This window comes from Theobroma cacao, chromosome 3, assembly GCF_000208745.1.
Source record: "Theobroma cacao cultivar B97-61/B2 chromosome 3, Criollo_cocoa_genome_V2, whole genome shotgun sequence".
NCBI classification, from domain to species: domain Eukaryota; kingdom Viridiplantae; phylum Streptophyta; class Magnoliopsida; order Malvales; family Malvaceae; genus Theobroma; species Theobroma cacao.
Genome location: NC_030852.1, coordinates 24,797,060 through 24,824,021, shown reverse-complemented (window position 1 = coordinate 24,824,021; position 26,962 = coordinate 24,797,060). Strand labels below are relative to the sequence as shown.

The following is a 26,962-nucleotide window of genomic DNA, read 5'->3' as shown; positions in this document are numbered from 1 at the left end:
CTTCTCTCTCTCTCTCTCCTATCTTCAGTCCTGGTTCACTGGATTATGTTGTTGTTAATTGGTTTATCACTTTGTATGGGGAGTTACCTCTCTCTCTCTCTCTCTCATTACTCTTTCCGTGATTGTTAATTAGTTTTGAAGGAATAATCTCACTTTCTCCCAATCTGGTTGCAGCTTCTTCGCATTGAAGAGGAACTTGGAAATGTTCGCTATGCTGGTGAAGCTTTCAGATCTCCTTAGAGAAACTTATTGGAACAAATTTCTGCATCAAATTAGTGTCAAGAAAGGTTTCTATGAGCTGTAGTGAACTGAGGCGGCCTAAAGAAATTTTTCAGGGACCCTATGAGCTCCTCAAGAAAAAACCGAATTTGATCAACTAGGATAATCAAATGTTATTTTGTTTCCAATTTCTGGGATCTGAATAATCAAGTTTTGCTTTAAGTTTATGTTTAGAGTGCAAAAGGAACTTGATTAAATGTGTTTCATTGATTCCGGTCACTACCATCTGTAATGTTGCTAAGCCTTGTAATGAAAAGTTGTTCTCTTACCAGACTTACTCTATGAAATATGTCATTTTGGGGTCTTTTTTTTTTAATCTTCTTTTGCCCAAAGCTCCAACTTAGACAGTTAAATAGATTGTAAGAGGTTGAGGTTTGTTACACAGTTTTGTTCGCAGAGTTATGAATCTTCTCAGTTAAGGATAATGCTGAAGTTGCCCAATTCCTCTTACGCTAACCCATCACTTTCTGATTAAAGACCACGCAGCAATAGAGTCCGAGTACTTTGGATAGAATTACAAAAACGCTTCCAATTATAATTACCAGACTGCTGTAACCAAAAAACTTAGGGACATTCAACCTACTATAAACTTCAGATTATATGATTTTGTGTCACATTTTTGGTTTCAAGTATATGTATTCTGTTCATCAAAGAGCAAAGCCATGTATCGAGCTTATAGAATCAGTACTCTCATTTGTATATGGTAAGGCCATAATGATCAATTGTCATGAAAACGTTCTCAAGCTTACATTGATCAAGACAAAGGAATAAGCAAACATGGTATTCACTACAAATCATGCCAAAGAGCAATATCAAGAGCTAAACCTGAATAGCTGGGCCAACATATACTCCCTCGCGCATATATAGATCATCTGGTGTTTCTATCTCTGCAAGCCATGCATAGTCCTCTTCCTTTCCATTGCTTATCTCAGTTCCACTTCCTGCAGAATCAGTGATATGTTTCTTTAACAATTGACAACTTTGCAGAAGGTGGTCATAGGGTAAATATGCTAAACAATACCATGAAGAAACATAGGACAACAGGAGAAAAAATTGTGCAGTAACCAAAGATTAACTTACCAAAGGTGGAATATGGGTAGTCAATGTAGTAAGTGCATTTGCGACCTATATCTTCTCTATAAGGAGGAGCAAGTACATCAAGCACAGCACAAGGGGTGACTGCAGTAAAACAATGCAAATTCCCCCCAGTTTTTGGGTACAAAACAGAGGTCCCACATGGTGCAGTAGAAACTTTATCAACCGCCAACCTGGCTAACCTTACTGCCAAAAAGATATTCTGTATTAAGTTTCTGTCCTAAAAGAAACAAAATCATATTGAGGTGACATGAATCAATAAAAAACCATCAAGCATCATATTCTCTACCAACTTCAAAAAGGAACTACTTGTCCCAAGAGAGAGAGAGAGAGAGAATGGTCTATCTCTCCCACAGAAGCACAATATGATGAAGGCAAAAATGAAGTGGGAAGGGGCTACAATACGAATAGAATGTGGAGAAGCCAAGCCCATTGGGAATGTTGTTTAAGGTAATCCCATAGTCCTTTTAGTTTTAATGTAGATTTGGAATGACATTCAATGGTTTATTATTATATAGGGATTTACAATTGATTTTTTTTCTTGGTAGTTGTTTGCTCTCCTAATAGGAGGCTCTCTTTTATCCCATCAACATGTCAAACTTAAACCAAAGACCACAAATTTTTAAGGGAAGCAAACCACCAGGACCACAAATTTTTAAGGGAAGCAAACCACCAGGCTATGTAGCAATCACCGTCCAACTGACAGAGGATTGGCCTAGTGCAGTCAATATCATGGCGACTGGTGAGACCAATGGCATCTAACCTAGCCCATTTATTAACCCATAAAATGGCTGCTTTATTAGCCCCCTTTCTTTAGAACCCAGGTCAATTAGTTGAGAAATGAAATCATAAAATCTATGGATTACTTTATAACAAGTTATCAACAATCAGTAAGTACCAACAAATACCCCTTGGGCTTGCTCAAGGGGTAAGGATAGGGTGGGATATGGATAGAGATCCTAGGTTCGAGTTGTAGTAGTCACTCTTGTACCAAAGTTTTTTTAAAAAAATGTAAGCATACCTACAAATGAGTATAAATGATTGATATTGAACTTTTGTTATGTGCTATCTAGTAGTATCCTGTCTAAAAAACATTTGAAAAACTCTTATGGCCCTGGGGAAAAAAGGTAAATGAAATGCATGGCTGCTGGCATTCTTATATCAACCGAGCCTTATCATCTGTCTCTTCGAAGACAATGCCACTAGAAGGTAATGGTAAAGTAAAAAAATGTTGGGATTGTGCGGTGCTGATAAAGGCACACTTACAGTTTCATCTGGTTAGAACAAAATGTAGTTCAAATCTAATGGTAAGAAGTGCTGATTATACTAGTAAAGGAAAACACAACATAGCTTTATCTCCATCCTTTATATATCATAGCTGAATTTGAGAAAGGAAAATCAAAAAAAGAAAAGAAAAATTTTGGAGATTGATTAGAGCAACCACTAGTTATTGCAGAGATCAAGTTACCATCCCCTGGTATAAATATTTTTGTATGTTCCATTTCCACGAAGTTCATGAAGGTTGGTAGTTGTGATGGGAGATTTATTCAAAATAACCAAAGCTAACATTACCCTTCATTGCCAGCAAGTCAGATTAACTGTCATGTATAGAAAGTATATTAAAATCAAACCTTGCGGATAACCTGGCTCCCTGCTTTCCTTAATACATACAGGCTCAACCCAGTCATAAGCTTTCACATGCATAGAGCCATAAAGAACTTTGCTGAATACAGTCATCCCAGGATGGTCATGTAGTGGAATAACCGATGAAGTAGGAAAGCAGAATACACACATCTGCATAGAACATCATTTGTTCCATCACTAGGAATAAAGTAGTACATCCTTAAGAGGGTGAATTTTTTGGCCAGATTTTAAATTAACCAGAGTTCACAGATGCTCAAAGGCAGAGACTAGAGGTGTAGGATGATCAATACCATCAAAAGAGGCCTAGGGCCACTCATAGAAAAGGGAAAAAAAAAAAACAGTTTTAAACTTTTGGATCTAGGTAACCAATGATGATGGAAACAGATGAATTAAAAGCTCATGGACACAACAGAAATCTGCATATAGCCTTAAAATGGTAAACACTGAACATATAAAATTATTCCAACGGGAATTGATCATATGAAACTCTAAAGAGAGGAGCATGGAATCATAAGTATAAATTAGATTTAATAATAGGGCTCACCGTAAAACTATCACATTCGTAAATATCCAAAAATGTTATTGGTTGAGCCCATCGAGCCACTCTATTCAGTCCAAAAAATCCATGCCCTCGATCATCATCTGGACTTTCCTCTTTAAGACCAATATCAGCAGGCCCAAATGTGTCTGTAAAATGGTATATATGAGTGATGTAACAGGAAACAAAAGTAGCATATATCACAAACTATTGACTCCTGTGAATAAAAAAATGCTTTGTGTTTCAGTTTTTCAGCTATTAAGTAGCAAAGGACTAAAAGCATCTGGTAATGATGATATTAATAAAAATTATCATTCCTTAAAAGTTGCAATCCAATTAGAATTGTCAACAAAAATTCATAACTTTGGAAATGCTAATTACCTGTTGGATAATATGATCCAATCCCATTTTGACTTCATCATAAATCAACACATTTGGAGAAATTCAAGTCCAAATTAATTATATACTGGATAACAGCTCAGCCCTTCCTCATATTTGTCAATTTGCAATTACATCGACCTCACTGCTAACTGGAAACAGCAGTTTTCTAACATTTCTAACATGGTAATACTCTTCCTATAAAGCACCTCAAAGCATAACAAAAATTCCAAAATGGATAAGCACAAAAACCTGATAAGATGTCTAACATCACTTTTAGTAGTTATTTGAAAATTGATTAAAGTAAATAGCATAATTCATTTATAAAACATTATTTCTCAATTACTATGTTGCTAATTTGGATAACAGCAAGACAAACCTAGCTCAACATAAGCTCCAGGAAAGAGTGAACTTAGAATAGCCCTACACTTTAGCATCTCTGTATAAATTGGAAACTATCAGAAGTTGAACCCATGCTCTAAAGCTAGTGAATGAAGAATGCTGCCACTGAACTGGGCAAGAGCTCCTAAATAAACTAAAGCCTATACTAATTGAAAAATAAAACCAGTAACATTTCACTTGACAAATAGGCATAGCCAGTACGTTCATAGGTTAAAAAATCTCTCACGGCAACATGTCCACATCACAATTTACATGGTTAAGTGAGTGAAGGTTGTTACCATCAAGGACTGCCAACTCAACAAAAATTAAAATTCTATTCAACAATCATTGTAGTAAGTTGTGCTCAAGAAAGCTGCACTCTGCACAGCCATTATGACGTAGTAAACGGGATAAGCATTCATATCCTGTCAAATTACACAGCTCATCTTGCTGCATTAATGCAAACAAAGAACACATCTTTCCCCCCTTAAAGACCACCTTATTCAATGTCACTAAACCACATACCCGAGTTCTATCTTATTAATAAATAATAAACAAAAAATGAGCATGAGTTTCTTTTATTTAAACAAAATATATTGAAAGAAAAAGACCTATAATTTTTTTCCCAGAAAACTTGCTTTGTCTGATATAAGCACTTGGGTCACATCAATCCAGAACCTCAGAAGAGTGGCTTTAGAGAAAAAAAAAAAAGACTAATTTTTTCATTGAAACATCAAGTAAAGGACATTATACCAAATACCAAGCAATAGTTTCATCAAATTACAACCCACATTTTCAACCTTCATATAAGCTGCCAAAAGAAAAAGGGCAATTTACAGCTAAAGATATAAGTGAAAAAACAAGTACACAAAGCATCCACCACAATTCGAAAATTCACAAGATTCAAATTTTTTCCATTCGAAGTCCCCTAATCATTAACCAATCAAAACCTTTACATGAAACATCACGTCAAGCAAAACCCAAATGCAGAATTGAACCCAAACTTGACATGCAAAACTTTATGAAGGGAAATCAAAAAGGGCAATAGTGAAAATTACCCAGAAGAGAGCAGAGTTTGCGGATGGGTTGGGGAGAAGCAGAAGGCAACCCTGATGGTGTAAAAGTGTTTTTGCAGAGATCAAAGAGAAGCTGCACTTTAGGAGAAGTTGTGTTCATAGCCATATGTAGTTTCTGCTTGGGAATATAAAGAGTGGAAAGCGCTCTGTTTTGTAGAAATACCATGGCCTTATCTGTGGCCTTTTGGAATTTTGAAAACATTTTGATATTTTTGGGTAGTGTGTTTGAGAATTAATGCAAAGTGCGAATAATCAAGTAATAGTAGCACCTTTTGGGGACTGGACAGCCTTGATTCGTGACTTCGTGTTGTCTGGCTACGTTATGACTTCGGTGGTTGTGATTATGTCAAGGAGTTTCGAAATATTCGAAGTCAAGGGTCGGTTTTTTTTAATCCAAGATATTGACGTGCTAGAAAATAATTAGTGACTAATTATGTATAGAAAATCCCATCTAATTCATTCTTTTAACCTCACCCATTTCCAAAAATAAAAAGACCTTAAAAGTTGAGTACTTTATGTAAAACAACTATATATAAAAAATCCCTTTTCACTCGTACTAATATATTATTTTTGTACTTTTAATTTATTTTTTATGTTTAATAAAACATATTGGAAATTTTTTTTTAAATTATGTCTCCATCAAATCAAATGTTCGAATATATATTTTTAATTTATTTGCAATGACTTTAATATAGTTTTTTATGAAGAATTTAAGAAATCTTCAATTTCCTATTTTTTTGGCCAATTAATTTCATGTGACTCATATATCTTTTAAAAGATAAAATTCCTTCTGTTAATCATTGTTTCAATTGACATGAAATTTGTTTTAAAAAAATGCAAGTATAAGAGAACTAATGTATACGTAATTAACTTATATATTTGATGTGCACTCGAGCATTTGCTTCACTAGTTGATACGTGATTTTTTATCTAAATAATAGAATTCGAATTTCTTTTCTTTTAATTATTAAAAAAAACTTTATATATTTGATATGATTAATAACCTTGACACCAATGTTAATTTGTAATAATAGGCATGCAAGAATATTGTATTTATGTCTTCAATTTCAATTACTTTGTTAAAAAAGAAATGGAACCTTTTTTTAAGTTATATTGAATTATTGTCGTTAGAATAAATGATTCTTTAAATAAATCTTAACTAGTTAAATTTTATAAATAAATGTAAGATTAAAGTTTATGAGTAACTAAATCTCAAAACACTATATATATTAGCAACTTTGATATTAATTTCTAGTACCTGGCAGATGGATCCATCCATTATATAAATTCTCAAAGATGTATTAATTTGTGTATTTTTGTTCAGTTTTCAAGTTAGCTTCCCTCAATTAATTGATTATTACTCTAGCGCTCAAAAAAGAAAGGAAAAAATTGTGATGTCTTTAGTTGTGTGACTTGGCTGATTTATTTTCTTCTTTATGTGTCGTTATTTATCTAAAAAACTTAAAGGAGAAAACTTTTTTCTTAATTTTCTATAATTAAAGCAAATTAAACTCCAAATTAGGCTGAACTGAAAAAGCCTAAACCAAACTGATGGACTGCAAGGATGGAAAAGCCCATTCAAAAATTCACCACGCGCGATTGCAACGCATTATACGCCGAAGCCCAAGCATGCGTTTAATTAGGAGGCTCGGAGCCCCATTTATTTTAGAAAAGATCCATCTAAGGCTTCGCCCATGTCCATCCAAATTAGGCGGTCTTTTCCTCGAGGCAAACAAGAATAACCAATGACCAATCTACTTTCTCTCTCTTTTTCCAAAGCGACTAGCTTCCATAAGAAAAAGATTTTGCAAGAAATCGTCGCATAAAGTTTTCTAACTTAGTAGTAAGTGAATTATATCTATGGGAAAGGAGTTTCTTTTAACCTCTTTATTCTTGCAATTGCACGGATTATTGAACTTTTCTTTGTTAAAATTTTAATTTTTCTATTTGTTTGTGTGGTTATTGATGCAGCTTCCTGATCAAGCTATAATCATCAAAAGTGGAAATCTTTTGTTGGATATTCATAAATTTTTAAGGCCAATTTCGCTCAAGAACTCATTGCTTGTGTTAATGCAAATGAGGTTTAGATAGAATTCAAATAATCGGTAAAATTTATTTTAAAACGAGCTTTTTAATGAATATTATTTTTAAAATTTATTTTGACTTTTATTATTCTATATGTAAAAAGGGAATTAAGTAAATAGTCTTAGAGATACAATAAAGTTACAACTAAGGGTTTGCAAAGTTGTTCAAATTTAGAATCTAAAATCTAAAGCAAATACATTATAAGGAATTTGAATTCTTTTGATAGATGATGGGAAAATCAAGCGGTTGTATTTATTTTCAAAACATAACACTTATATTACTCTTGATTTTTCTACTCTTATCATATTTATTTTTAGTGTATCAAAATGGTTAACAACAAGTTTTTTATATAAGTTTGTAAGTGTTTCTTTTTCAATAACACAACCCTTTCATCAAGATACCTCTTTGTCTTAAAGATACATCTACATTTTACAAAACAATTATTAGATAAAGATATTGTTTTAATAATCACTTTATGAAAGAATAACTATTCATTTCATAAGACATAACTTTTAAGCTACAATATGAAAAAAATAGCTTTTCATATTCGAATTCTTGAGCTGTGGTGTTTTTCAATTGTCTTATAACTTTTGGATTTATATGTGTTTTTTCAATTCGTCACTTTTTCAAGTGACATAATTATTCACGTAAAAATGCACCTATAATTCAATTGTCACATTATATGCCATAACTGTTTATTTTGAAAATACAGCAACAATCCCCATCATTTTTCAAAATTTTCAATACAAATAACTTTGAAAATCTTGTACATAAACGAAGATATCTCACAGATTTGAACTTTCAATGAATGAATGTAGTTGGTTTTAGTCTAAATTGAGTAGTTGACCAAGCATTGAACTATCAATTTTTCATTTGATTAGTTGGGCCATTAAACATACACAAGCTTTCTTGCTAATTTTGTATCTAGTTTTGCCAACTCGTTTTCATGGCCTTGTGTTTTGCATCCATTCATTGTGCTGTCAAAGTCAAGCCTTTAACTCTTAGAAGCAGTCACACTTTGACTCACATAACTAGCCCCCGTTAAAAGTACCTCGTAATTACAGTATTTTAGCATATACATGTTACGGGTCTATTAATAAGTTTTGTTCAATCTTACCTTACACGTTACAGGAACCAAGTACTATACACCTCAAAATGAAAAATATAAATTAGTGCTTGCAATCATCTATATGATAAAATAGTTAGTACCCAAAATTTGTAAGTCGACCACAAGCGTCGAGATGAGCTCCCATTATTGAAAATTTAGTTAATAGACTTGAGATCCATCTCTTTTAAGATTTTTATTACCAAATCATTTTTTAGACATTTGATAAACAAATTCGCTAAATTTTCAAAAGATCTCACATAACTTATAGTGACTATACTATTACTAATTCTTTGTCTTAAAATGCTATGTTGAAGTTCAATATATCGACCTTTACCATTATATGTTTGATTATATGTCTTTGATATTGTCTCTCCATTGTCATAATGTAGTCAAATTGGTGCCACTAGTTTAGGTGTTAATGGAATTTCATAAAATAAATCTTTCAACCATTTTGCTTATTGGGTGGCAAATGTTAAGGTTATAAATTCAACTGCAATGGTGAAGTTTGCTTGACAAGATTGTTTTTTGGAACCCTAAGAAACAACACCCCACCAATTGTAAAAATCTAACCAATAGTATAAGTATGATTTGTTCTATTTAAATTTCAACTAGCATCTTTGTACCTTTCTACAACCAAAAGAAAACCTAAATAATAAATATCATAATTCATTGTGCTGTTTTAATACCTTAGAACTCTATGGACAACATACCGATGTTCTTTACTTGGATTACTTGTAAATCAGTTAAACATTTCAACCACAAAAGCAATGTTCGGTCTTGTACGCACTATAGTATACATTAGGCATCCAATCACCCTTGTATATTTGTTTTGTACTATTAACTTGTCTTTGTTGGGTATTAGTCTTATGTTAGAGCCATAAAGTGTAGAAATTGGCATATAATTTGACTTATCATACTTCATTACAATCTTTTTAATGTAATGAGATTGAGACGATATTAGATTATTATTGTCTTTCATTATTCTTATACTAAGAATAACATTTGTCACACCCATATTTTTCATATCAAAATTCTTGAACAAAATACTTTTTATGTCTTTCAATTGTTTTAAATTGGTACTAAAGATTAACATGTCATCCACATATAGACAAATGATGACACCTTTACCATTATGAAACTTAGTATAAATACATTTGTCAAATTAGATAATTTTGTAATCATTAGATAACATATCTTCATCAAATTTTGATGTCATTTTTTAAAAAATCTTTTATTATCATTAATTTAAAATATAAAAATAATTAATAGGTAAATATATCAATAAATATGATAAATGCTATTTAACCTATTGTCATAATTTTGGTGTTGTTGAGCTAATTTTTTTTATTTGTGTAAAAATAGACATACATAAACAGAACGTTATCAAGATTTTTAAATAAACTCGAACTCGACTTGACTCAGTCATTAACACCTGGATGCATTTTGTCACAATTGTCATTTGGCGGGAAAATCTTGAGTGGAAAATAATCTTGAACTCTATAATTAAAAAAAAAAAAAAAACAGAGCAAAGAAGTAAGAGCCATTTCATTTTTGTAAGAAAAAAGATTCAGGAGAGGACTGCGAAAATGGAAGGCAGCGAAAGCGAAGCAATTTTCGATTCTCTGAATCTAAATCCCCAACTTTTCATCAACGAAGCTTTAAACACCGTCGATGATCTCCTCAACGATGGCTTCGATTTCTATCTCCAGTATCTCTCTCTCAGTTTCCCTTCGTCTTTTCCTTTTTTTTTTCTTTGATTTCCCTTAAAACAAGGTTTTTTTTTTTAAATTTTGCGAAATTTGCAGAGAAGCTTCCACACTTTTGAAAATCGAAGGCACCGAACGCTCCCAAGATCTAACCAAGGTAACCTGCAATTTTTTTTTCATTTTTTTAAAAAATTATTATTACTCAGAACTCTATCTGGGTTCTTATTTAATTTTGGAAATTTTGATTGATTAGCTTAAAAATATTTTACGTTTTTCAAAATTTTGTTAATAGTAGTTGCTATACAAATTAATTTGCATTAAACTGAAAATTTAGAAGTCTTAATTTTCATTAATCATGTCTTTCTCAAGTTCCTTGAATGAAAATAAGCTAAGTGTTTAAAATTGGTGACTCGATGATATAAAGTTAATGGGGGTGCTAGGAAATACCGGAAAAAGTTGAAGAGTTTTTTTTTTTTTGTAAGTTTTGTCTTATTTCTAATGGTGAGGGAGGTTGGTTTAGTTATGGTAGCAGCTAAAGACTTGGCTCTTTTCCTAATTACACCCTAATTATCTGGTGTTTTTGGCTTTTATTTTTAGGGTGTCAACTATATTCGCAATATGATCCAATCAAGTTTGGATAAGCGGCTTGCTATGTGGGAGAAGTACTGTCTTCGCCACTGTTTCACTGTTCCTGAAGGTTTTTCTTTATCCAAGAATGTAGGTTGTTATTCTGTGTAATGGGTTTTATTGTTGCATGCTGGGATATATTACTTGATATTCACTGGAACTTATATGGCACAGAAAGTACAGAATGTTAGATAGAGTACTAGATGAAATCGAGGCTAATCAGTTGGCAAAAGAGATAACAGAGCTAATCACTTCACACTATAAATTAGAAATGGAAAAGAAAGCTGATATTCTAATTATCATTTGAAGTGAAAGCTTAGTAGTTTAGAATGCCTGATATTATCTTTAGAGGAGTTTAGGATGCTTGAGAGCATTTTTAGAAGTACCTTTTGAGGTATGTAAAATTTTGTTACTGTCTGTCGTGATAATAAAAAAGATGGCATAGATGAATTAATGGATATTAATTGATAGCATTGAAATTTTCACTTAGGAGATTTAGGGATCATTGCTTTAATGGTATCGTAGAAATTTGCAATCTCAGTAATGTGGCTTAGTGGGATTGGCAACTACTAGAGGAAAATCAGCTGACTTTGTTGGCAAGTTGGGAAAAGGATAAAAGATCATGTCCTGAAGATCCAGTGATAGTAATTAATATTATTGCCTTTTAGAAGAAAAGCATTATCAGCAAGTTGCTACGTGTTAAAGAAATGTAGAAGTCTAGAAGAAAAATATCAGATGAAACACTCTACATACATAACTTATTAAAAATTTGCTTTAGTATAGTTATAATTTTGTTAAAATTTTCTTTATTTTAGTTATAACTGCGAACTCTCATTTATTGTTCTTTCTAGGATGAGTTACCTGGTAGTTGTTCAATGGTTCAAGATACTCTCTCTTATCCAGATGTGGATGCAGAGTTGGATTCATTAAGGGATAAACTTACATTGGTGAGAAAATCCTTGATATTGCTGGAATGTTTATTTATGTGTAATTTTTCTTCTGCTTTTTTCATTTTTTTCTGCTATTGATCTCTGTTTAAAAGAAACTTCCTTCTTAGGTTGGGGCAGAGTCTGATAGGTTGAACAGTGAACTTAAGGAATTGGAAAGACAGTCAGCTTTAAGTGGGCATTACACGGGACTAATTAATGAGGCGTTGCAGTTATATGAAGACACCTCTGCACGTGACATGTTCCGAGGTAATTTAAGTAGCCTGTTTAATTATATTCTTTAATATGGTAATGAATTAAATCCACTGAGATAGTCTTTGCATGCACAAGAAATGAGGTTCTGTTTTAGATGTTGTAGATTATATAAATTATAGGACAACAAGGATCTTAGTATAGAAAACCGTTCTGATCATATTCTCTTTGTTCTTTACTTCCTGTTCTGAAAAACAATGTGCACATCTAAAACATTCAGGTTTTATATGGTATGATGCACATTGCATAGGACAAGACAAAATTGACGATTACATTGTCTTATTTTGGTGCATGGTGGTTTGCATAATAAAACTGCTCTTATCTTAGTTTCCATTTTCCTATTAGGATTCAATTAATCCTTTTGCTCTTAGGGTTATGTAACCCTATCCATAGGATAACTAGTCCAACTATCCAATCTATTTATTTATTAAAGACTAGAGAGTAGAGACAATGTTAAATATTGCTTGAAATAACAAACTTTCCTATCCAATATCATCCTATGCACCAAATGAGCTCTCAATATCTAGCGATTGACTGAGTTATCTGGACTGCTTTGTTAGTTGTTACCCAGAAGGACACTGACAAGTTAAAATTGGCCCTACATTGTTTTCTGCTCTTTCAGTTTCTTTTATGCATCAATGTTTGAAGCAGCTTGTAACACTCCCACAAGTTACTATTGCCAAATTTTTGAATTAGTTTTATTTTGAAGCCTGGTCTGAACCTTCAGTTAGGTAAGAAAACATTGCTGTAAGCGTTTTAACTAATAACTTGGTAACACCTTTTGTTGCAAAGACAGGTTTCATTCCTCTGTCTCTATTCCTCATTTCAGTTTCACATAGAGGAGGTTCAAAATTGAATGTGCTATATCATCCATCTCCTCTTACTATTTTTAATTATAAATGCTACCCAATAGAAGCATTTCTATATTCAGGCCTCAGCTTTTCTTAATTGTTGAACTTGTAATTGGTACCATCTGCTCATATTTTTGAAGCACTCCTTTTTAAGTTAATTATTCTGCTCATCATGATATTTACTCCCAACCATGCTTCCTGCAGAAATGGTGCAAACTGCAACAGAACTCCGTGTCAAAATGCAGAAGCTAAAGACCAGACAGGCGGAAAGAATGGAACATGCACGAGCAGAGAGGATATACAATTCACTTACAGATTACTTCACTGTGAATCAAGAGAAGGGTAAAACTTATGCTGATTCAATACACCTGAACAGTGATTATACTAATTTCTGCTTGTCTTGTGAAGTAAGTTTTGCATTTTTCTTGTTTGAAATGTAGGCCTCGCCAATGCGAAGTTGGATGATCTTCAAGAATTTCTAGCAGAACTGAAGAAGATGTAATATGTAATCAGTCTTGTTGCATAGTTTGTTATTGCTTTTCCGTTAAGTGTAAGTCCTCTCTTCATGCCCATCTTCTTGTTTCTTTTTTTGGTGAAAGACTTTTGCTGCTCTTATTGGTCTGGCTGTCTTTCTGTTTACATTACCTTTTGCTGAAAGTCATTCCTGATATTGTAAGCTAGTAGATTTACATTTTCATTTGATTTGGATAAGCTTGTTTTTAATCCAGAGTCAGTTCCAAACGTCTCAAGTTACCATCTTATATCAAGAAGGAAAAGTGGGCAAATGTAAAAGTTGATGATGATTATAATTTGCCCTTTACATTTCATACATTTATATACAAGTGAGGTATGTTGACTGAACCTAAATTACCAATATTCAGCCTAGTAAACTGCCTAGCTAGTAGGAATAGGTCAGACGTAAGGATACATTTGTGATTCTCACCTTCAATCACTATTGGAATAGGATTAAGGCTTAGAGTTCTTTGCATGGAGTTTGTTGAGTTTTTAATAAATTGTGTCATATGTTAATTGGAATTGGAAAATTAGCATTGAAGGGTTATTATAAGTTCAAAGTAAAATTGATGTTGAGTTAATAATTTTAATACATGGTTTGATTTTTTGGCTATTTGAGGTACTTTATAAGAAACTTAAAATTTATCCACCAGAGTAAATATGGCTAACATCCAAATTGGATGCAAAAAAATAAATCCAAAAGTCGATTTTCTTTCTAATTGAATCCAGTTATTGCGGCAAGGTCTGGTGTCAAAACTAACACAACAGAAAACTTCATTGAAAGGCCATAACAGAAAAAACCTGTCATAGTTCATGTAGACTAATAAAAACACCCTATATTTTTGAAAAATTATACATAAAATATATAAACAAAATGCATGATAGTTTACATTTGTATTGATTAATTACGTTATTGGCTCTAAGTTTTGATTATTTGTTTATTATGAAGATTCATTTGGTTGATATTTTTGCTATTTGTTTTTTTTTTAACAAATGAATAAGAATGAATAAAAAACAAAAGGCAGATAGTAAATAGTAAAAAGTAAAAGTATCAACAAAAAGTAAGCTTAATTAATTATGATTTTGCTTTTGATAATATTTCTACAAACAAAAACCGAATAGAAAATCCAAGTGTCAGAAATAACAACTAAATGGAGTCTAAAATCTTTTTAAATTTCTTTTCCTTCTTATAAGGACAAAGAAAAAACAAAAAACATTGCGAGGAGGGCATTGTTTTACTTGGATTAATTGTCTACTTGAAATGATAAGTATCAAGTGCATGGTGATTTTAAAAGAGGAGCATTAAAGGAGCACTGTTTTATGTAAAGATGGTTATTTCAGCTTTCAAACTGGTTCAGCCATTGATGTTTGATAAGTTTCCTAGCTAATTAAATTCATTAGATCAGCGTGTAAATGAAATCCTAATGAAATATTCCATCATTCTATGTATCACACCGTACCTTGACCTGTACAGGGAGTTCAAAGAGTAAAATTTTGGTATTATGAGTTAGTTCACCTTTACTTAGGTTGCAAGTTACTACAGTGGCGTCAGTTGGAAGGCATGAACATTACTTTCAAATTGGTGTCTCCATTCATGGACAAAATGATGCAAGCCTATTCCATCATTTTTTTAACAGCATGAGTTAAGCTTGGTTTTGCATTTTAATTTTGAAATCGGACCTTCATGCATATTATAATCATTAGTTGTAGTTGTAACTCAGTCTGCATTCTGTCTCTGCACGCGGTTACTGTATGAAGCTGTGAATTTCTTCAACTGAGCCTTATGAGCAGAGACTTAATTGCTTTCATTTTCTTTTTTCCATTGTTTTATCTAAGTATACTGAGTAAGCAAAGATAAATAATAATGAAAACGAAAACTTTATTTAATGGTAGGGGTGCCATCTCTCATCAGAGACTTCAATTTTGCAGCCATTATAAATACAGTTCGAAGACATGGTTAAAACCTATAGACGCCAATAAAATTCACATAGCGCGATGCTACATATAATGCACCACCGAACTCCTGTACTTCACTGATTAAATTATTGCCATACCATTGTTCGAAGTTTACTGTTCGAGTAACAATACCTAACCCACTGATCCTTTGCCCTATAGGCACCAATGACTGCGTGGGTTGTTTTACCATTGCTGCTGCCTGCCAAAAATCCCCTGCTAGTGTTCCCTGAATATTATTTGGCCTTGCCTGAATACTTATGATGTCATAGGTGTTGGCTCGAGGACCTTGGAGCCAATACCTCATAGTTGTGTTACTATTGAAGTTAGAGATGAGGACATATGTTCCGTCTTGGCTAACTGCAGCCCCGGCTGGCCCCGTAAGATTCTTTAGCAACACTGTAACTCGCTTAGTATTAGGGTCATACCTTAACAGCCTCCCTGTCGAATCATTAGAGGTCAATCCTTTTGAAGCATTTCTGCAACATGTACATATGTATGTGTAATTAAGCGATATACTACGTATAATGAAACATAACTTTGCAAAATGTAATAAATAATAGCATGGAACATGAAAGAACCTTAGATCATAGACAGTGCTGGTGTCCGTGAAAAAAACATTTCCGGATAGTTGGTGGACATCTAAACCATTGCAAAAGCGGTAAGGCTCTCCATCTGCACTGCTGGATACTAGGTTTGCTAGTCCTCCTCTAGAATCTAACGCCACGAGGCCGACATAGGCATCACAAACATACAGCTGACTCGTGGCGTAATGAAACCCCAAACCCATTGGCCTTCCACAGATTGGCCCCAAATCTGGATTAGTAGCGCCGTCACACACTGCCTTGGACCTTCAATAGCGTTCAAAGGGTGAATACTCAAGTAGTACAAAGGGAATAGATGAATAATATATACCAGAAAAAGGAGCCAGGGGACCTAGCTAGGTATGAAAATTCTGAGACAGTTGCAGGTGCAGACATGGCTAGCTAGCTATACAAGTGATTTCGTGCAAGGAAATCACCTAGTTCCACTGGTGTATCCGAAGTCCACAAATCCAGTGGCTGGTCCGTTATATTGCAGAATTCTACCATCATCTACACCTACATAAATGCGTCCGGTTCCAAGCTCGAAGGCAAAGGATTCGGGCCCTTTGGCTGTTGGTGGCAATTGAATTGAGCTGAAAAACTGAGAAAGAACCATTGAAGGAGAACAGAATATAAATATGAAAATGGAGAACAAGGTTGCTTCTCTGAGGCTGATTATGTAAGCCATTTTCTTTAAATGCATTTACCCAAATTTATCCATGCTTGTGTTTAGCTACTCGGTATTTATAAGCGCCAGAACAGGTGCCAAAGGCAAACCAAATCGAGAAATACTGTAACTGATGATCTTGAGCACTAGATTCAAGTGAAAAATCTGAAATCAAGCAAGAATCATCGGTACTTGGTATGGCGTTAATTTACTACGAATTTTGGGTGGTTACAGGCCGTGGATATCGTTGCAATTCCAAAAAAGGTGTCCTCTGAAATATGGAAAAGCCTCGAGAAAACTCGCTAGCTAGGCTAGTGGAAAACGTGTGAAGATTTACTGTTTGCATTCTTTTGCATTTGTTTAATTGTCTTGCTCTCTGAAAACGATTTTTCTTTTATAATTCCAGTGAAAGATGTGCGAGTATTTCTTGGCTCTGTGCAAATTAGGCCCATAAACAAAAGCCTACTCAGGACTATAGACAACCCCTGCCGAAATAAACTAACTACAGCAATGTAAAACTTTTATCTTATTCTAAGTTTTGATGGAATTCAAGCTTGTTCATACCGAGCTTAGATAGTATTTAAAAACTTTTAAAGTGAGAACTTGACTCATTTGTTTGGAAGAATCGAGCTCAAACTCATTTTTGAGCCTCGGCTTCAGCTTTGTCTTCCTCCCGACTTGTATATATCATAGGAAAATGAATAAAAGTGGTCATATTTCATTCACTCGTTGATCTGATGTTTAAACAAGCATAAGAAATCAAAATAACGATGCAAGATTATTTATATAGGCAGGTGTCACGATCTCATATTAGTTAAAAATAATATAGACCTTGATCTTATAAGTAAGGGTTTTGTTGCTCCACTTAATAGATATGTTTTTGAGTTGAAAATATAAATCTGAAACAAGTGATATCAAAATTTGTCAAACGTTTTAAGAAAGATGTTAAAATCGAGATAGATTCTGATCAAAATGGATCTTTCTCCTTTATGGGCACGAATTTTGAGCTGCCTTTCTCCATCTAATAGGAATGCCTTTTAAGTTGAATATGGATCCATGACACAAAAACTAATTTCAAAAAGAGATAATTTGGATAATTTCAACCAACATCTTTTACATACATGATATTGATTACTTAAAATGTCACAAATTTTTTTTTATCCCATATAAATAATCTAATATACCAAATTTCATTTCTAATACTACAATTTTATAAGAGAATTAAAAGGTAACTCACAAAGATATCTAAAAGTATCAAATAAAGCCATTTCAAATTACAAAAGCATATCAAATTATGAAAGAAAGTTTAAAGCCGAAGAAGGGTTTGTCGGGAAAATTTGATTTTGCTGCCTGTGTCTAAGAGGGCATACGCTGGTGGTAATAAAGGGTTGGTGCAATTGTGCTACGGTTTCTAAAATGTGAATTAGGATGATGGCAGTTGAGCGTTTAACTGTTCAACTATAGTTATATAAGGTTCTTACATGAGTTACTGGGTTTTGGTCTGCACTAAGTGGATTCAGAAAGGCAAACGAGAAAACGTTTCTCCAAGTTACCATTATTAGTTGACATGTTTGAATTCTGAAAGATCAATCGTGACCCAAATTTTCAAGTAGAGTCAGGTTTCATGACCACAGGCAAGTTGGGGCTGTGATCGAGTCTAGCTTCCACAGGATACTTCACACTACAGATAAAATTGCTTCATCGAATTGGGGTCTCAACTGAAGGTTATAGGTTGCACCATACGGTTATAGTGGAGTTCAAAAACTATATATATCCTGCAAGATGGATTTCTTTTTTTATTCTCCTTTAAACCATATTCTTTCTGATGAGGTAAATGAAAAAAGAAACACAACTCAGGTAAAACCTTGCACTGCTACGAGAAAAACTATTTTGTGGGAGAAGGTTTCAATATTCATGCCCCGTTTGAACCTCTGCTTTAATACAGTTTATAGATTGGCCGGCCTAATGGGTGTTCATTGTTACCTTGCTTAAGATGAAGATTCAAAATTTATATCCTACCAAGCAAAATGTTACCACTGATTCAGAAAAATTGTTACTTCCATAGAGCATCACTTGGAAGGCATGATGCTACATCGTAGTTTGAATTAAAATTGGTGTAGCACATTGAAAGGGTTATGTTTCTTTCCAGCAAAAAAGAAAAAAGCCTGATTACTATATATTTCAAGTTTGAAATCAGACCTTCGAATCATTTGTTCCGCAGTCAGTTTACCCTGTAATGTATTCAACTTGTCCCTTAGGATGCTATGAATAACAACTCAAGTGCTTTGATTTTCTTTTTGCATCAAATACCAATTATTTAAATACCTTGCCAATCGAACACAGAAGAGAGAATTAGTACATTATTACATGGTAGACAAGCAGGGGCAGCCAGCCTTCGTTTCAAACTAGCTTTTTATTTGCAGCCATTTGCTTTTATTACCTACAGTTTCAGGAAACTTTAATGCTTGTAGACTCCAATAAAATTCACTAACCGTGATGCTACGTGGAGCAGACCATTAAACTCTTGAACTTCACTGATTGATTTATTTCCATACCATCGCTCAAAATTCACTGTTTGTAAAACAGTGCCAGATGCATTGATCCTTTGCCCTATAGGCACAAGTGATTGTGTGCCTTGTTTTATCATTGCTGCCGCTAGCCAAAAATTTTCCGATGCAGTCCTCTTGATGTTATCCGGCATTGGCTGTAAGTTTATGATCTCAAATTTGTTAGCTTTAGGACCCTGTAGCCAAATCTTTATAGTCCTGTTAATAATGAACTCGGAAACCAGGACGAATTTGGCTTCCTCATCAACTGCAACCCTACTGCCCCGGAAAGATTCCTAAACAACACTGTCACTTGCTCAGTCTTGAAGTCATACTTCATCAACCTCCCTGTTGAATCGTTAGTACTTATTGCTGTTTCAATTTGTCTGCAAGGTTGGAGAAACTATGCCTGCTTTTAGTTTGGTCCACGTTATTTATATCATCAATCAGACATCGGTAAAACTGATAACAGATAGGACATAGAAAAGAACCTTATATCGTAGACAGCACTGCTATCTGTGAAATAGACATCTCCAGTTCTTTGGTGGACATCCACTGCATTGCAGAAACGGAAAGGTTCTCCATCTGCACCGGTGGAAAGTATGGTTACCTGTCCTCCCTTCGGACCCAACACTCCGAAGCCGAAAAAGCATCACAAACGTACAGCCTGTTTGTTGCATGGTGCAACGCCAAACCCAATGGCCTCCCACAAACAGGTTTTGGATTGGCGGTGTCCGTGCCATCACACACTGACTTTGACCTGAATTACAGTTAAAAATGGATTATCAATATGCAAAAACTAGCTCCTTTTCCATTAAAGAAAAGAAAGAGCAAAAAAAAAAAAAATGAAATGGCTTGCTTGATACGTAAAAAGAAAATCACCTGTTAGGTGCGGCAAATCCAAAGTCTACAAAACCAGTGGTTGGCCCCTGATATTTCAGAATTCTACCATCAGCTATACGTGTACAGAACTGTCCGGTTCCCGAAACGAAGGCAAGTGCCTCGGGGCCGGTGGCATTTGGTGGCAATTGAATTTTGCTGAAGGAAACAGAAAGGACCGTTGAAGGAAAACAAAGGAGGAAGATGAAAGTAGAGAAGAGGGGTGCTGCTAGAGTATGGACTCTCATGATGCTGGTAGCCATTTTTGAAATGAAAGGAGGAGGTATATTCCCTTCAGGTGCAAATAAGCTGAGCAATTTACAAGGAATTTGTAACGCAGTTTTGGCAAGGCTATTGTGCTATGTCTAGCATGCCATCGTTGTAACTTAATTACAAGTAGTGGGGTACCTTCGTTGATTTAAAGGGGTTTTAAACGTGTGCCAACTTCCAATGAATAGAAATGGGGTTGCGCCTATATGTTGCTAATCTATCAAATAAATTACTATCGTTCCGTATCATACCGTAATGATATTTAGTGCATGAGTTTAGACTTTTTTTTTTCCTTAATTTTTTAAAGTTTGACCATATTTTATTTATAAATCATTATTGATTATTTTTTTTAAAAAACCTCTTTTAAAACTATGAATAAAATAATTTTCAGAGATAGATTTTTTGAAATTTAATTTAATTAAGTATTTAAAATAATTAAATTAAAAATTAAAAAAAAATTTACTACAAAAAATTAAATTAAACAGAGTACATTCTTTCCCTTGTCCATCCCTAGATTTCATTATTTTATTTTCCAACCTTAATTGCTTATCTAAACGGTGAACTAGAGACATAAACAGAAGAAAGTCGAAATCAAGCAAGGGTTATCGTTACTCAATTGTAATTCATCAAACAACACATCAGTCTAGAAATAATTATTGTATTTAATTAGTAAATAATAATTTATTCTAAGTTCACTTTAAAAATCCACAAATGCTAAGTGATAAATTTACATCCTTGATTATCTCTCTCTTTCGTTTTTCTCATTTTGTTTAAAGTGGTTCCAATTTTAAACCCTTCAAAAAAAATTTAATTCCTTCTTTTAAATTCTACTAGTTTGAAACTCCTGTTATGCACAAGATAACTCAAGTTAATTCTTTTAGTTTGAAATTTGTGTTATGCACGAAATAACTCATGTTAAGTCTTAAAAAAAAATTATAATGAAAAATTATTTATCAAAATAAATTAATTTTTTATATTAAAAAAATCAAATTAAATCAAACAAATTTATTAGTGACAGGTGACATTAACAAATTAAGACCATCCACATTAAACCACTAACTTTTTTTTATGAGAAATTTATTAGTGTTATGTTATTAAGATAAGATAACACTAATAATAAAACTATGTTTGTATAACAAATGGAAAGGCTATTTCGTACCAATTGGTTTTTTTCATTTTTATTGAACTTTATTTTTCAAATTTTTAATTTTTTTAGCATAATATCTAAAAAATTTCTAATTATTTAAAAAAAATAAAAATTTTATTTTTATTACATTTAATTAAACTTTTATACTATATTTTTTTAATTAAATAAGTTTTTATACTTTTAAACCAAATAAGCCCTTACAACTAACTTAATCAAAATGTGACTTGTTATTTAATGTCATTTGATGTTAACGTGACATGTAGATGTGATATGATGATATGGTCCTATGATGTGTCTTAGTCCCTTTTGTAATTATTTTTATATTAATAAAATATTTTTTCGTTTTATAACTTAGTGGTTGCATATATGACATTCGATATGCCTTATGATTTTGATGCACATTCTCTCAGTATGATTTGTTGCTATTATTAATGTTTGATCAGATATAACTGAGTATTAACTGATTTGCATAGAAGCATCTACTCGAGTGCTGGACGGACTATCGCATACTTAGATGAAGGAGCATAGCTCGTGACAGTTGGTATCAGAGCATAGGCGAGAGGTGCTGATCTAAAGAGTAAAAATGGTAAACACGCAGAGTGCACCAGAAGACCATCAAAAGATTGATGAGTTAGAGGCCGCTGTAAAAGCTAAGATGGTTCCGTGCGAGCGAATAAATAAAATTGAGACAATATAACGAGAACTGTCCAAATGATTAATACCCTAACTGATGAGACTAGGGATGCATTGAGCACTCTCCAAGGCGTGATTGAAGAATTAAAAGCTCAAGTAAATCTTTTAGTTATTACTACAGGTAATGCTAATGGAAGTTTAAGAGATCGAGGTAAAAGGGTTAAAGTGCCGAAACCCAAGCAATATGAAAGGGTCAGAGATGCTAAAGAGTTGGAGAACTTCCTTTTAGATATGGAACAATATTTTCAAGCTGTGCGCACGGAGTCAGAAGAGGACAAAGTGGCGATGGCTTCGATGTATCATGTTGCGGATACGAAGTTATGGTGACGTTCCAAATTCATAAATGGTGAGTGCCACATCAACACTTGGGCTAACCTAAAGCAGGAATTGAAGAACCAATTTTTTCCTAAGAATGTTGAGTATATGGCGCGACGAAAGTTGCGAGAGTTGTCACAATCGAGATCAATGCGGGAATTCGTGAGGAACTTTTCTACGTTAATGCTAGATATCAGGGATATGACCAAAAAAGATAGACTGTTTTATTTTCTTGAGGGTTTAAAACCATGGACAAGGGTGGAGTTACAACAACAGAAGGTACAGGATGTGACTTTTGTGGTGGTGACTGCCAAACGCCTTACTGATTATAGTGAAAACTCTAACAAAAAGAAAGACCATCCATCCAAATCCAATAGCTCTATCTCAAACATTGGGAAAAATTTTCAAGAGTAAGCAGACTCTCGAGTGAGGGAGACGATAGGAGACCATTTGCTAGAGACTCACCCCAACCAAGAACAAACGAGCCATGAAACTTTAAACCACAACCCCCGATATCTTGTTTTCTATGCAAAGAACCTCATCAAATAGTTGATTGTCCTCACCGTGTAGCTTTCAATGCGATATACACTGCCAATGTTGAGACACCCCCACCCCACACCATAGTTGAAGAAGTCGAGGAAAAGCCAACACTAATGGGTTCTATTCGTTTCCTCAATGCCTTATAAGCATAACTAGAAAAGATGGAAAAAGAACCCAAAGAGGTTTAATGTATGTAAAGGTGTTGTTAAATAAAAAAAGTACCAAAGCCATACTTGACACGGGGGCCTCAGACACTTTCATCACCTTGGGAGAGTCAACGAAAAGCAGTTTTAAAGTTGAGAATGACTTTAGACAGATAAAAGTAGTTAACTTGTCAGCTTTAGCTATGATGGGTAATGCCAATACGTAAATATTAAGATTGGCTCTTGGAAAGGGAAGACAAATTGGATTGTAGCCACTATAGATGACTTTGATTTTGTCTTGGGCTTGGATTTTATGACGAAAGCACAAGCCATCCCTTTCCATACTGCAAGTTGTTTAATGTTTTTTGGAGAACGACCATGTGTGGTACCGATTACAATTCTACCTAAAAGTGGGAAAAAGATGATATCAGTTATACAATTTAAGAAGGGGATCAAGAAAGGTAAGCCTTCTTACGTGGCCATGCCCATCTACAAAGGTGAAGATAACGCAAATCTAATATCCGAAAAAGTGAAACTTATTTTGAAAAAATTTCAAGATATGATGTCAAAACAACTACCAAGGGTCCTATCGCCTCGATGAGCTGTCAATCACGAGTTAAAATTACTTTCAGAGTCAAGCCACTCGCAAAAGGGCTATACAGGATGGCTTTCCTAGAGTTAGCGGAGCTAAAGAAATAATTAGACAAGCTGATTCAAGCCAGATTTATCCTACCATTAAAAGTACCTTTTGAAGCCCCAGTACTTTTTCAGAATAAGTAAGATGGGAGTTTACAATTGTGCGTGGATTACCGGGCTTTGAATAAAGTCACAATTAAGAATAAATATCCCATCCCTCTTATAACAGATCTCTTTGACCAGCTAAGTAGGGCAAAATACTTTTCCAAATTAGATTTGAGATCGATTTACCATCAAGTAAAAGTGGCTGAGGGAGATGAGCCAAAAACCACTTGCGTAAAGTAATATGGCACATTTAAATTTCTTGTTATGTCTTTTGGACTAACCAATGCTTCTGCTATTTTTTGCACACTGATGAATTAAGTGTTCCATAATTATCTAGACTAGTTCGTGGTAATCTACTTAGATGATATTGTGGTGTATGATTCGACCTTAGAGGAGCATCAATGGCACTTGTGGCAAGTCTTCCAAAGGCTAAGCAACAATCAGTTAAATGTAAAAAAGAAGAAATGTGCATTCACACAAACTCGAATTCAGTTTCTTGCCCACATAATTGAATAAGAGTACATCTGAATGGATATGTAGAAGGTAAAGGCTATCAAAGAATGAATGACCCCAAGAATACAATTGAGTTTCGTTCTTTCCTAGGGCTAACTAATTATTATAGGAGATTTGTTGAAGGATATTCAAAAAGGACAGTAGCACTGATAGAATTGCTGAAAAAGGGACAAAAGTGGAGCTAGATGCCATAATGCCATGAAGCCTTCGAAGGTTTGAAGGACATGATGATGACGGATCCTGTTTTATCACTCCTCGATATTGTAAAGCCTTTCAAGGTACAGACAGATGCATCAGATTTTGCCTTTGGAAGAGTGTTGCTACAAGAAAGGCACCTAGTTGTGTTCTTCAGAAGTTGAATGCAACTAAGAGGAGATATACAACACAGGAAAAAGTACTACTTGCAGTGATTCACTGTTTATGGGTAATTAGTCACTTCTTCACACAGCCAAAATTTACAACTAAGCAGGCAAGATGCCAAGAGTTCCTAACCGAGTTTGATTTCTCATTCGAGCATAAAGTTGAAAAAGCAAACTGTGTGGTAGATGCCTTTAATAGGAAGGCCAAATTGCAGCTCTAAGGGTGTAGACACTGTAATTTTGCTTAGACAAACAAAAAAATAATAATTAAAAATTAATTAATTAAATAATAAAAAACAAAATAAAAAAAGGAAAAAAAAAGAATACTGGCAAGGCGCGAACGCACCCTGCCAGTACCAGCCAGGCACTACTACAGTGCCAGACACGAAAAACTTGCGTCTGGCAAAGTAATGGGAAGAAGGCATCCGGCTGGAATGGTACTTGGTTGCAAAATCGAGTATAAAAGAGACACTCGAGCCAAAAATCAAGGGGGAACCGAGCAATCGAAGAAAAACCCTAAGAAATCCTTAACAACCTGCAGATAAAATCCCTAATCTAAGCAGCCAACAACCACAATCTAAAAATCAAAAAAATAAATACTAAAAAAAAATATACACAATGAGAGAAAGAGAGAAGTTGTGTTTTATGGGGGATTTTTGGTTTTTTTTTAGAGAGAGATTTTGATTTTTGGGGGTTTTGGTAACTAGAGGATAGACAAGCCTTGTTTTTTTTGTGTTGTCGGAGGGGGTGTTAGAGTTTGGGTGAGAAAATTTTTGAAGTTGTCGGGTAGTGAGAGAGGGCCGGCGCCTGGCAATGATGGGAGAGATGGGTTTCAGGACACCAAAAAGAGAAGGGAGAGCTGGGTTTTAAGACGTCGGCGGCGATAGGAGTAAAGCCTGATTCAGGCAACGCTAAAGAGAGAGAACCGGGGAAAGTCGACGGCAAATGGGCCAAAGCTTGACTCGAGCAACGAGAGAGAGAGATCGATTTTGAGAATAGGAAGCCCGATTTGGGCAGTGAGGGAAGAGTTGGTTTGGGCGACCGACGAAAGGAAAGAGAGGGAGATAGAGAAAGTCTGGCCGGTAGTACAAATAGGGAGAATAAAACTGTTATTTTGTTGGGAGATTAAGTAGAAAGGAAATGGAGTATGGCGGCTTTTGAGAGAGTAGAAAGAAGAAGAGCGAAGGGGGCAGGAAGGAAGTTTTATCCCGTGCAGAGAAAGGGCTTCAAACGGTGCCATTCAAAAGGGGCTAAAGTCATTCTTCTAGTTTCCCACGGTGCGTTTGGTAAAGAAGGTTCAGTGGGCCGTGATGTTCCACTTGAGTCATCATATAATTCCAAACTAGGTAAAAATCATGCTTCTTTTATAATTTATTGTGTTTTAAATGGATTGGGTTTATTGTATTATTTGATGATATGCAACAAAATTAAAACATTTTAGTATAATACATAAAATTTTCAAATAATATTTTTGAATTTGAGAAATTAGCGTGTGCAAAGATGCAAAGATGCAAATGTTAGAACAATAAAAAGTTTGTTTTTAAGGTAACTAGTTAAATAAAAATAAGAAAAGGAAGAAAAGAAGAGTATCACGTCAAGTATTAAAAATGGTAGAATTAGTTAAATAATTATAATAAGATAGGCATGAGAATCAACATTAGAAAATTGACTTTCAAAAAATATCATAGTATTATCTATAGGTATATCATTTAAATGTACCGATGATGGGATGATTAGTCGAGATGCGAGTCGTTGCAATGTTGGGCTAATTTTCCCTAGGTTCGAAATCCGAATTAAGGCTCCACCAGTATGATGGGAGGGTCTCGATTTTGAGATTTTTATTTTAAAGTAAATAAAATCTTACTACATAAAAATTAGTTAAAAAACAAAAAAATAAAAAATATAAAAAATAGATGCTCTATTTAATCCGTCCAAAAGATAATAATAATAATAATAATAATAATAAAAATTTGTGAAAATATTAATACCCATGACAAGAAATAAAGAGATGAATAACAAAAATTGTTAATGGTGGAAAATTCAAAATAATAAATAACTTGCAATTAAAATTCAAATACTTTGTGGTATAAAATATAGTAGGTTAATAAATGATATAAGATAGTTAATATAAAA

General features: G+C 34.0%; 5 protein-coding genes across 5 annotated transcripts in view; 2 read left to right on the top strand and 3 right to left on the bottom strand.

Moving 5' to 3' along the window:
* The window catches only part of LOC18604950 (enolase 1, chloroplastic), a 4,148-nt gene extending 3,562 nt beyond the window's left edge, over positions 1-586 (top strand). Inside the window, exon 7 of the mRNA XM_007037673.2 lies at positions 175-586. Coding sequence (XP_007037735.1) covers positions 175-240 — 66 coding nt within the window. The 3' untranslated portion in view covers positions 241-586. The remainder of the gene's footprint in view (positions 1-174) is intronic.
* On the bottom strand, positions 916-5,749 carry LOC18604949 (plant cysteine oxidase 3). The gene is made up of 5 exons (XM_007037670.2): positions 5,374-5,749; positions 3,563-3,705; positions 3,006-3,168; positions 1,360-1,560; positions 916-1,220 (listed from the first exon to the last, which is right to left on the bottom strand). Exons 1-5 carry the CDS (start codon positions 5,591-5,593, stop codon positions 1,099-1,101), a joined length of 849 nt encoding a protein of 282 aa, XP_007037732.2. The 5' UTR covers positions 5,594-5,749; the 3' UTR covers positions 916-1,098.
* LOC18604948 (protein MIS12 homolog) lies at positions 10,021-13,795 on the top strand. The gene is made up of 7 exons (XM_018116924.1): positions 10,021-10,291; positions 10,389-10,446; positions 10,887-11,006; positions 11,768-11,863; positions 11,974-12,112; positions 13,171-13,308; positions 13,407-13,795. The coding sequence occupies exons 1-7, from the start codon at positions 10,170-10,172 to the stop codon at positions 13,466-13,468; spliced, it is 735 nt and encodes a 244-aa protein (XP_017972413.1). The 5' UTR covers positions 10,021-10,169; the 3' UTR covers positions 13,469-13,795.
* LOC18604947 (protein STRICTOSIDINE SYNTHASE-LIKE 11) lies at positions 15,437-16,704 on the bottom strand. The gene is made up of 3 exons (XM_007037668.2): positions 16,454-16,704; positions 16,014-16,283; positions 15,437-15,911 (listed from the first exon to the last, which is right to left on the bottom strand). The coding sequence occupies exons 1-3, from the start codon at positions 16,702-16,704 to the stop codon at positions 15,437-15,439; spliced, it is 996 nt and encodes a 331-aa protein (XP_007037730.2).
* On the bottom strand, positions 18,949-20,424 carry LOC18604946 (strictosidine synthase). Its single transcript, XM_007037667.2, is given in 5 exon segments — positions 18,949-19,503; positions 19,506-19,615; positions 19,721-19,877; positions 19,880-19,989; positions 20,112-20,424. Coding segments are annotated over 5 exon segments (999 nt in total). The 5' UTR covers positions 20,372-20,424; the 3' UTR covers positions 18,949-19,141.

What these genes read in the sequence shown, in the direction of transcription:
- LOC18604949 (XM_007037670.2), bottom strand. Translation starts at nt 5,593, where the DNA reads ATGTTTTCAAAATTCCAAAAGGCCACAGATAAGGCCATGGTATTTCTA. An exon ending in CAAACTCTGCTCTCTTCTGG is followed by an intron (nt 3,706 to 5,373) that starts GTAATTTTCACT and finishes ACCATTTTACAG; the next exon opens with ACACATTTGGGCCTGCTGAT. An exon ending in ACGAATGTGATAGTTTTACG is followed by an intron (nt 3,169 to 3,562) that starts GTGAGCCCTATT and finishes TGTTCTATGCAG; the next exon opens with ATGTGTGTATTCTGCTTTCC.
- LOC18604947 (XM_007037668.2), bottom strand. Translation starts at nt 16,704, where the DNA reads ATGGCTTACATAATCAGCCTCAGAGAAGCAACCTTGTTCTCCATTTTC. An exon ending in GGATACACCAGTGGAACTAG is followed by an intron (nt 16,284 to 16,453) that starts GTGATTTCCTTG and finishes ACGCTATTGAAG; the next exon opens with GTCCAAGGCAGTGTGTGACG. An exon ending in AGCACTGTCTATGATCTAAG is followed by an intron (nt 15,912 to 16,013) that starts GTTCTTTCATGT and finishes TACATGTTGCAG; the next exon opens with AAATGCTTCAAAAGGATTGA.
- LOC18604948 (XM_018116924.1), top strand. Translation starts at nt 10,170, where the DNA reads ATGGAAGGCAGCGAAAGCGAAGCAATTTTCGATTCTCTGAATCTAAAT. An exon ending in GTTTTTCTTTATCCAAGAAT is followed by an intron (nt 11,007 to 11,767) that starts GTAGGTTGTTAT and finishes TGTTCTTTCTAG; the next exon opens with GATGAGTTACCTGGTAGTTG. An exon ending in TAAGGGATAAACTTACATTG is followed by an intron (nt 11,864 to 11,973) that starts GTGAGAAAATCC and finishes CTTCCTTCTTAG; the next exon opens with GTTGGGGCAGAGTCTGATAG.